Source organism: Bombus vancouverensis, chromosome 6 (genome assembly GCF_051014615.1).
Source record: "Bombus vancouverensis nearcticus chromosome 6, iyBomVanc1_principal, whole genome shotgun sequence".
Taxonomy (NCBI): Eukaryota; Metazoa; Arthropoda; class Insecta; order Hymenoptera; family Apidae; genus Bombus; species Bombus vancouverensis.
The window spans coordinates 10,967,273-10,977,986 of record NC_134916.1 but is presented as its reverse complement, the minus strand read 5'-3'; the positions used below and the strand labels follow the sequence as shown (position 1 = coordinate 10,977,986).

At 39.7% G+C, this 10,714-nt stretch overlaps 1 protein-coding gene across 2 annotated transcripts in view; it reads right to left on the bottom strand.

Moving 5' to 3' along the window:
- The window catches only part of Sdb (SAXO downstream of blistered), a 47,263-nt gene that overhangs the window by 11,713 nt on the left and 24,836 nt on the right, over positions 1-10,714 (bottom strand). For both annotated transcript variants that reach the window (XM_033331728.2, XM_033331726.2), the window contains exons 2-5: positions 9,675-9,943; positions 8,550-8,939; positions 799-1,238; positions 207-409 (exon numbers count right to left, since the gene is read on the bottom strand). In XM_033331728.2, coding sequence (XP_033187619.2) covers positions 207-409; positions 799-1,238; positions 8,550-8,939; positions 9,675-9,889 — 1,248 coding nt within the window. In that variant the 5' untranslated portion in view covers positions 9,890-9,943. The remainder of the gene's footprint in view (positions 1-206; positions 410-798; positions 1,239-8,549; positions 8,940-9,674; positions 9,944-10,714) is intronic.

Below are 10,714 nucleotides of genomic sequence, written 5' to 3'. Positions count from 1 at the left end.
GAGTAAAGGGAAAGTTAGAACGAGACGAGATAAATCATATTTTTAATAAATATTTGCCAGTTTTTCAATATTTTTTAATTACAAAATTACAATTTCATTTCTTATCGAAGCTGTCAGAGAGTATGACGCGTTTAAATTTTCCATTGAAAGTTAATATACAAATAAAAGATTGTCATCCGTAATTTCCAATTTCCAAAATTACTTACTGTGAATTCACCCTCTCCCACTGTGAGGTTATCCGTACGTTTGATGATCTCGGCACGTTGAACCGTTCGATGATCGACGTATTCGGATCTTGTAGTGGTCGAGTCGATGAATTCACCCTCGACCTTTGTATAGGTATTGCGACGTACTGGTCTGGGACGTTCACCGGGTGTACCGGTGAACACCAGCTCCGTGGTGGTTGTACCTGCACATACAAGTTAAATGTTACGACAATACGAATTAATTATAGTAAAAAGATCTAACTACAATAAGAACGACAAATGATCAAATGATCAAATGAACATATTTATGGTATCTTTAATATTACGTTTCTCGAAATTTCAGATTTGTCTTGAAAAGGTGATCTTCAACGTTCATACAATGTCGGGAGAAATTGCAAGTTTCTATTAAAAAGGAACGGTTTAAACTGATGAAATCGATGTTCTAAATCTCAGTTCGCGCCATATCTTTCTCTATAAAATCAGGAAAAATGTACAGCCATTATTCATAATTGATAAACCAAATATTTTCGTTATAGTCGTCAAAAAATTCGACCTCGCACGAGTTAAAAAATTTGTTAGAAACGAAGCTCACTGTCGAAGTCTCCTTCCGGTCTGAGATTATCCTGAGGTCGCCTGACAGGCGTTCGATCTCCATATTTCGGGGCTTCTTCCTTCGGTCTTCCAATGAATTCGCCTTCTGGCTTCAAGTTATCCTGCGGCTTTTTCACTGGAGCTTTCTCTCCTTTCGTTGGAGCTTCCTCCCTGGGTCTACCGATGAACTCACCCTCCGGTTTCAGGTTATCCTGCGGTTTCCTTACCGGTGCTCTCTCGCCCCTTGTCACCACATAGTCTGTTCGCCTCTCTCCGATGAATTCTCCTTCCATCCGAAGATGGTCTTCGTGGTGGTACACGGTCTGCCTGTCGACGTGTTTCTCATCGAATTCCTCGCGATAGGAAGTCACCGCGTGGACGGGGCCATCTCGAGGAATCTCAAGGTGATCTTGTGGCAGATTGTGCGGACAGCGATGTCGTCTGAAAAATTCCAACATCGACCGTGATATAGAAAAGTTAGAAGAATTCGTTGCACGTCGTAGCTCGATGGAATATGGTGAAAATATCATGATACGATCGTTGGCACATTGATAAACCAGTAACTCGATATTTTTTAATTTTGCCCCAACCAAATCAGGTGGCTGTGCTTTGACTTTGCAACCAATAACATATATAGCTACTATAATAAAATATGAATTTGAAATGGACGTGTATCGAATTATGTATTTCAATACGGCTAAATAGACCAAGTCTGTTCGATATAATTCTCCCATATGGCGCAAAGATATTATCTAACGATAAATTATAATCGGTGAATTTTTAGAAATTCCGTTTGAAAAACCAGAGTATCTTTCCACTGAATTATCTTAACTGATCGTTACATCTGTTGACTTACGGATTTATTGCTGCTACGTGACTTAGGTCTGCTGCGCAGGATTTGCAAACATCTACGTGGAAAATTTTTAATGAAAATATTTATAGAATGTCCCGTAATTTTAACGAACAAAGAGAAAAATAATTAATTGTCCCGTGAAACTGAAATCCTTGCCAAGTGTAACGACTAATCTCTCGTCAGTAGGGAATCCTAATTGGACATCGAGCCTGATTTCAACGTGGCTCGCGAATATTCATGCACCTCGGCCGTGCTAGATTACCAGCGTTGGCCCATTGATAAACTGGCTGGTATTGCAGTCGTGAACGTCACCGTAGTCACGCACGTGATCATTGTCGTACTAGCACGAGTTGCATGTTTCTTGTTCACGACCGCTTCGTTAGATTCCGTGTACATAGTTCATCGGGCTAAGTAATTGAAATACGCTTCGAATCGAATCCACGTTCCTATCCATCAGATTACTCGTTCATCACCGTTGGTCGGCAAAAAAATGTATAAATCCCCGTGCCATTATCGAACCGTGCTTTGTCTCTTGTACGTACGATCGTTCCATGCGATCAATCGAACATTATGGAAATGTCAACCTTGATAGAACCTTTTGTATCCTGTCCCGTTTCAGACACGCGTGTTTACCAGTCCAAGTCTCACGCCACACACAAGTCCACATCCGATTAATTACATTCATGTTGTGTTAATAGCGGATTGCTGTAAGACGCGGCTGGTTTGGTTCAACGTCCTCAGACGAGTTTCTCAATGCGTTAAGTGCCGTGGAGGTCATTCGTATTAGATTAGTCTATGACGCCGTTTAAATCGTCACATCGGTGACACTTTTATACCGTTCGTAAAATTTCTACTACTCTGTACGTTATAAACGTTAACGTACAATAATAATATCGAAATGACGATTGTAAAATAGGAAATGCGATGTAACGCGTTTAAACAATTTTATTCTGTTTATTGGGATACACATTGGCATTTCGATCCTTTTAGAATCGAATTTTTTGAATAGTCCTGTGTTCGGAGAATTAGAAATTTTAGCAATAATACGAATATGTCGTGTACGTTTCGATTTTCTGTAACCAATGTATTTTTTGTCTACTCGGCGTAAATACTTTTCGAAATTGTAGTTTGCAATTGCAATAATAGATCGAAACGAGACATCGTGCATCGAAATGAACATACGGCATACGATATTGAATGTGTAAATGTAATTAATCGATACATTTAAGGGGAACAAATGAAAATTATGTTTCCTATTAGCGAAATTTCGCATGATTTTCGACCAATTTCACCAGTTCATGTAACTAACCGAACATGATTCGATAATATTTATTGTTTCAGAACACCGTATTTGGTAATTAACGAGCGAAGGAAATATCGACATCGTTCGACGTTCGCGCAACGATACAGCAATCTCCATGTCAATTAAGGCGGGCGTAGCTTGTCAAAATGCCAACGCACGTTCCTCTTTCCAACCCCCTGGCGTGCGTTTAATATCGATGACAGACTGACGCGGTGCGTAACACAATCAACGATTAAAAATGTATAACATTGAACATCATAAATACACCTTGATGCGCGATCGTTCCGAAAATGCTAACGTTTAATCGTACGAAATGCTTCTACTCCAGATTCTTTCTATTTTCATAGAACACCGTACGATCTTCAACTTTTACACGGGCAAGAAAAATGCTGCTGTTATTCGACAAGCTTAGAGGTAAGTTCGAAGCTTCGATATTGATAATTTTAGCATAAACTTCAACGTGGAAAATACTAATTATACGAAATAATACGCGTCATGTAAAAATAACATAAAATGAGAATTCGGAGCGGCTTTCCCACGCTTTGGCTACAAAATACAGAAACATTTAAAAGAAACGCAGAAAAGCGTGCACAAGATTGGACACACTAAGGTTAATTAGAACTGAAAACATTTTATTAACGTGTTAAAGTAAGTACACGCCGGTGCAAAGGCTTTATCTATTCAGTTTCGTGGCAGGCCATTTGGAAATTGGAAACCTGTCAAAGAGAGATTTCGCAAGCATCCTGCTCGCGATTCACCGCACGTATCCGATGCGTTCGAATGCATCGGCTTTGCAAAAGATAAAAAAAGCGGAGGAAAAACAGAAAAAAGATGGAAGGAACACACAGGAGGCGCGCGTGCGCGCGCCAAATTTCGATGCAAAACGATGGTTTATCCGAGGTTGTATCGTGCCTTTAAAGTTTCCTTCAGACCAGTCTCATTGCTTGAACTCGAACGACTTGAAATCAAACGGCCTGAGTAATAAGACCGAGTATGGAAACTCGATGAAATATTTTATTTGCTTTTGCATTCCGGCCGAATTAGTTAACTTCGAGCAATTTGAAACCACTTTCAGCGTGAACCTGTTACGTATTTCGCTCGCTCGAAATATGAATTCCAAGTTTCAAGTGAAATTCAAGTCCTTCCAACTACTCAGCTTTATATTTCTTTTATATTTGTATTATATATAGTTTCGTATTTATTGATACTGGTTCCCTGACAAATTTTCGAAGTAACTGTTATTTTCGATTCGCTACATATAACAGGTTTTTATTATTATTATATAACGATTATTTTTATTATAATGAAGTACGAATAGAAATACATTTATAATCGTAGTATTAACGTTTAGCATTCATTCGTAACCACTTCCTTCCAAGTTAAATTATTTAATCTCAGACTGCTACAGTAGAATTCAAGTAAATTGACTAATCGTAACAGGATGCTCGATTTGAAAAGAAAGAGAGAGAGAGAGAGATGCAATTGCCGCGTAATTTCTTACTCAATGAGATAAAAGAATCACGCAAACGGGATTTCTTTTGCCAGGATTCGATTCGATATAACCAGCTTCCAATTAATCCTGACAACACCTCGGAGAATAATGAGCACCGAATAATCATCGCGGCTTTCTGTTTTAATGGGTTGGAGCGCGTGCACACACGCTAATCGCCACACAGTCCGCATAAAATTGAATATCGATTAAAATGGATCGTCGATAATCGCGGTTCGCGTTTGCTAATTTTATCGATTCGACGCGCAATCACTTTGAATTGGTACAGCCTACACTCCTGTTTCTATTAATAACAATAATAAATCGTTTTCGTATGTTTGACGATATTCTACGCATCTAGAACTTTAAGAAAATTATTCGAATATGAATATTCGAGCACTGGAATATCTCAAACCATCGAACAGCGGATGAAAATTGTAACATTTCTTACTGCGTCATATTATTAACTAGCCTTTGATCTATATCGTTGGGTATTTCATTTTCTTTTTAATATCAAAACATACGTATAATAACAGTCATACGTATAGTAACGATCATCGATCATTTCCATCGCGCCGAACATGAAACACCAACCGATTATAAAATACCTGAAAAATAAATATTTTAATGGGACAATAGCAGTGAAGCGTTTGAAAAAGCCAATCTGCATTATTAACTGTGCAGAGCAATTTTCATATTTTTCTATGGGCAACCACGGCCGAAATTCGTACTTTGTGTAGGTGTGTCACCAGGAAACTCTTAATACAGTACAAAAAAACACGATGATATCATGGCCCATTGAAGTTAACACGATAATCTTTTTCCGTCAGAATGCGGTTGAAGGCTTAATTATTACGAATCGAACGTGTAATAGATACTGTTGGTATTCGCGATATTCCACAGGCAATATCAGGTACAAGAAATCATCGTTGCGGAAGACTATCACTGGCTAGCAATCGAAGCTACTCTCTCGATCATAAGCGCTCAACCAATTTTCCCCGATCTCGCGGTTGCATTCGGTTCGATCCGGGTCAAGCGTTTCGATCTAGCGAGAACCAAGATTACATTTATCGGGTGCAATTTACCGCACGCCCAGACCGATCTTGTTTACGTTCACGGAGAACAAATATTAAAGCGTGCCGCGTCACCAAACTTTGGCGAGAGTTTGGCCATGCAATAAGCAAATTGTTTTTCAGAAATACAAGAGGATCGAGAACTAACGACGTTGGTGGAAAAAGGGCCCGTGAAATAAGAATTAACCCTTTGCACTGCTATATCGAGTGTGACTCGACATCAGTTTTTATCTCAGGAGCTCCTTTGTCGAGTCCCTCTCGACGTTCTTTCAGTCGCTTTTTTTGTGAAACGTGCGACCAAGAAAACCAGGATTGCATCCTGGAAATTGTTTCAAGACATATCATACACTTAAAAACTACAAAATACAACGACAGTGTGAATAAAACTGGTATATAAGTGAATTTGTTTCTTCCTTTATTTATTTAAATTGTCTTATTTTTTGGTTAAAGTGAATTTCAAATAAAACACTTAATAGCGTTGGGAGCTGCTGATAACGAAATTGAAATAAAATTTGGAGTGCAAAGGTTTAGATAGGGCGATGGATCGAGTAGATCATGTTGCGAGTTTTGAGTCTAATCTTTGGATATTAACCATGTTTGATTCGATGGATGTAATGGTTTTTAAACGACTTTGATCTTTTTATATTTGTAAAATAAACGAAATAATAATTTAAAGATAATTTAAAGACTGGAAAATATATTTGTTTACTATTGTATATCATACAGTTGTGGATCATAGACCTCTCTTTTATACTCTTTCTTATTCTTTTACGCCAATTTACGTCAAATGAGACAACGGATGCTTTGTTATTCGTAAATATTCGTTAGAAAATTTCGTTTGATTCGTTATTCGATTGTTAACGTTGCATGAAATTTTACTAATAACATTAATTTAATTCTGCGAGAGAACATAGCGGCAAAGTGACAGGATTGCAAAAATAGTGCGAGCTGGTCGCGTGCAAAACGCTTAAGCTGTGCTCGAAAAACATTAAAATATAACGTGATAAATTAAATAAATTGATCAACTCCAAAACATCGTTTACCATTTACTCTACATTTTACAACGTACAAGTGAATATCTCTAATATATTCCATACTTATCCATTACCATTTATTTTACCATTTATATCTCTGTAAACGCGTTAAACACCGAAAGTTCGTAATATTCATTTGATAAATGACTTAGGAATACACTTTTTTTTATCTCTATCCTTCGCTTTTTGACTGATTTATTATGAGAATAATTCTAAACGAAGGCAACTGACTTGACCCAATTGGTACCGTCTTTCTGCCGCGTGATTTCTGATCGTCCTTGACTCGATTAAAGTTCGACTCGATCGCGAGAAACTGCTTTCGACATCATTGTCATCCGGTTTTCAATCACCTTCCACGTATTCTATGTATGGTAAAACGTAACTTATCGGCTACGCGCATCGATATCCTTGATTTTTGGCTGAACAATGAATATCCTTGGAGGATCGCGATGAATCGCGCCAGTTGTCCCAAAGCTGATCACCTTAAATTTGTATCGCGATCACCTTGTTATGGGAGGACGCGGCACGTTTTTCGAATAAGGAAGAAGAGAGAACAGCCGATCGCGATTGGCTAGAAACAAGCTCCCATAGAAGGGCTTGTCTGCTGTCCCACTTTTAAGCGGCGCGTACACGCGCCTGTTCCCTTCATATGCATACGAGCTGTTTCATAATACGATCAAGGTTCTCCAGGTTATAACGTACTGGAACACGCCAGATTATCATCATCGAATTCGAAAGAACGTCCGCAGCAAAGGTACCGTTGACGTCCCATTCGAATTTTGTCGTATACCGTTGGAATATCGTCGTGACAGGCGTTTAAGATTTGTTCATATCGGTCAAGCAAAATTACAAGCAATTCGGAATGACTCTTGACCAATTCGGGCTTGTTAAACGTTATTTGGACCAGTCGTGTTACTTAAATTTAAGCTCGTGTTCGTATGATTCGAGTAATTTGGACGCAAGCTCGAATTGAAGGAGCGAAACGACTCTTACAATCGTTTTTTAAAACGTCGTGTGGATCCATTGCGGCATGAGCGAGACGTTATACAATACGTTCGGATGTCTCCAAAAATGTTGACGATGATCATGGTGATGACGATGATAAGAGCTCGATGTAAGGCAATGGATTTCGCGGAGCAAAGAGTCGAGAACGGCCGTGATCGATAGAGCAAACGGCTAATAATTCGCTGGACGATTCGCGCGAATAACAATTCCACCTTCCACGAAGTAGATTTTAATTTGGGAAAAATGGCAGATGATGCTAATAGATCGGTTCTTCCGTCTTAACTTTCTTCGCGTGACGCGGATGTGATGAGATTTTGCGTCAAAAAATTATAGTTAGTTGAACGAAACGACTAAGCTGAATTGCGACGTGCAACGACGCGACGTTAATTAGAGTTTTTATCGGTGCCTGGCCTTCATTTATAGAAGCTGAAAACGCTGAAAAAACAGCTCGCTCGGACGAATAGCATCGGGAAAGATTCAAATCGTTGCAAATGTTCGCGTTAATTTGCATCTTCAACCTCGTCACGTTTTGTATTCCGATGTCGTTAACTTGGCTTGAAACTAGGTCACGTCGCAATGTTCAACCGAAACGAACGTTCCTCGGATGAAATAAATTTATTCGTGAGTTCTTTGTTTCAGCGCTGTCGTACTTTGATATTGAGACTTCAATGCCATTTTGCTAATTTTGCTATTTTTGCTACTTCTTCTTCGAAGCATTTCAATATCTTCGTCCGACATATGAAATGCAAAGTTCGAAATATAAAATTAAAAATTGAAAGGTTCGTAAGAAATACGATGCTTATTCGCGTTTGTCTTTCTCCAGAAGACCAAACGACCACCGCAGCATCTTTTAATTTCGTTTAATAGAATTGAACGCTTTTAAACAAAATATTCGCCATACCACCATGCCTCAACTTGGAAATGTCAAATCTTGAAATTTAAAGATTAAAAGATTGAAATCCAAATATAGAAATTTTGAAATTAAAAATTCTCACCCGCAGGTGCAGAGTTCGCAGATACATTGCTCCTTCAGAGGGATCTTGGACAGTATGTAGTTGGGTAGTTTTCCGGGCTGAACATCGTCCTCCTCGAGGGAGTCAGGCGTCTGATCTCCTCTCTTCGGCTTGTCATCAAATCTCTCCGGTTTATCCTCCGGTCGGCTCGGTTTTCCAGCGGCTGGCCTTTCATCGGGTTTCCCAGGTCCCTTTGGTTGCTCATCGGGTTGCGTCGGTTTGCTGGCGCCTGGCACCGTTTCATCGGCACGTGGTACCTTGCCAGGTCTTTCCTCGGGGCGACTTGGTTTCCCTGCCGCGGGCACTGGTTTTCTTGTCGGGGATACATAGTCACGAACTTTTCCTGGAGTCTGTGGCCTGGCGCCAGTATATCTGGAACCAAATATTTGGAAAGTTTAACAAGTTTCACTTTGCTATTTTGCGAGGAAATTTCAAACTTTCATTTGTCTCTTTCTTGACAAATTTAATTGGAAAAGAAGAGTTGGCCACGAGGTTACGAAATTGTCATATTTTGTATCGACTTTAAAGAAAATTCTAATCAAAGAAGCAATACATAGTGGAAGTTGAATGGAAGAAAAATTTAAATGTGAAAAATGTATAAAATGCATATAATGCAGAAAAATATACGAAAGTGAAGTATTACATTTAATATTTAAACGATGAAAAACGTCTCTATCATTAGCTTCTATTTCTTCACTGGTACGAATAAAAATCTGAATTTGCGTAAACATCCGTAGTTCAACGATCACGTTCAAAGAAATACGTTTCTTCGTTTATACGCAATCTAACAAGCGATATGTATAATATCGATTTTGGGAAGTGTCCTATGAGCAATTCGTCGTTTTGCACCAAGTTCCCCCGATCTGCTCCCTATAAAACAGCCAAGTATACACTCGAGCTGGCAATTTATAGAATACTCGAAGCTTCTACGCTGCTCGACTTTAATTAAAATCAGTTTGAAATTTCAATATTTGCCAAGCCAACGTCGTTTTCTATGCCTATCGACTGCTTCGAGTCGATGCTGCCCCAGCACCCTCAAAAGACGAAGCAATTTCAACACGCTCGAATAACCTATTTTCTAGCTAACTTCTAAATCTGTATACCAACCTTTCCCCGGGACTCTGTTCTCGTTGCGGAGGTCGGCTCGGCTTCCCAGCTGCTGGAATCGGTTTTGGTCGATCGTCTTCCCGCAGTCCAGGGATTCCTCGCGGATAACCAGGTCGTTCCGGCGATCCTTTCTGCGGAGTATCAGCTGGAGATTTGGGAGTCGAGGTGGTGAATCTGTCGAACCTGGTGTCATCAACGACATCCCGCGCTACCATACTAGTCACCTGCTCGTTGTCGATGAATTCGGTCGTTGACTTGGTGACATCTCTCTGCAAGCACGTTAGAACGGATCACGTTAGAGAGGGTTACAGAACGAAACGCGTGAGATTAAGTCTTTAACGTAACGCGAGACGAGTTAACTCGTCATCTCTTGGATACATGATCTCTTGGATGCAACAACTCCTTTATTCATACACAGGTTCGTAAACGTACTCGAACGGTTTCACGCAAAACTTTTATGAACATATTATGTACGTCATACGATACCTTTTAGAGTTTCGTTAGCGTCGTAACGAGACACGAGCGTCGCGATTCTATTAGTAAAATTTCAAACTAGTCTGAAAATGAATATGCACAGACGACGTTTTAGCCATGGCAGGTTTCTTATCAAGCGTACACGTTATAGCAACCTGGCAAAACATACGGCAACGATATTTTCTGTTTACTGTTACACCGGTCAAGATGATAACACAGTTTCATCGTAAACACGATTCAGTGGATGCCGAAGAGGCGTTCAACAGATCCAGCAGAACACGCGCAGCTGGTTTTAGAATCGCGGTCCTTCGAATATGTCTTCGTGGTTCACCGAGAAGAGTACTCACTGTGTCGTCGTCGGAGAAAGGTCGATGAAGTTAGAAACGTTATTAGCGAGAGCTAACGTTGAATTCAATTAATTCAAGTGGCTGTGTGCAGTTAATATAACCATAGATGACTCTCTGCGAGAAGATTATACCAGGAAGTCACCTAGTCTGCCTGTGTTCGCCAAGCGAAGGTAAATTAGAGCGTATCGTAATGTTATTAGTCTGAGTGTCACTCTATCT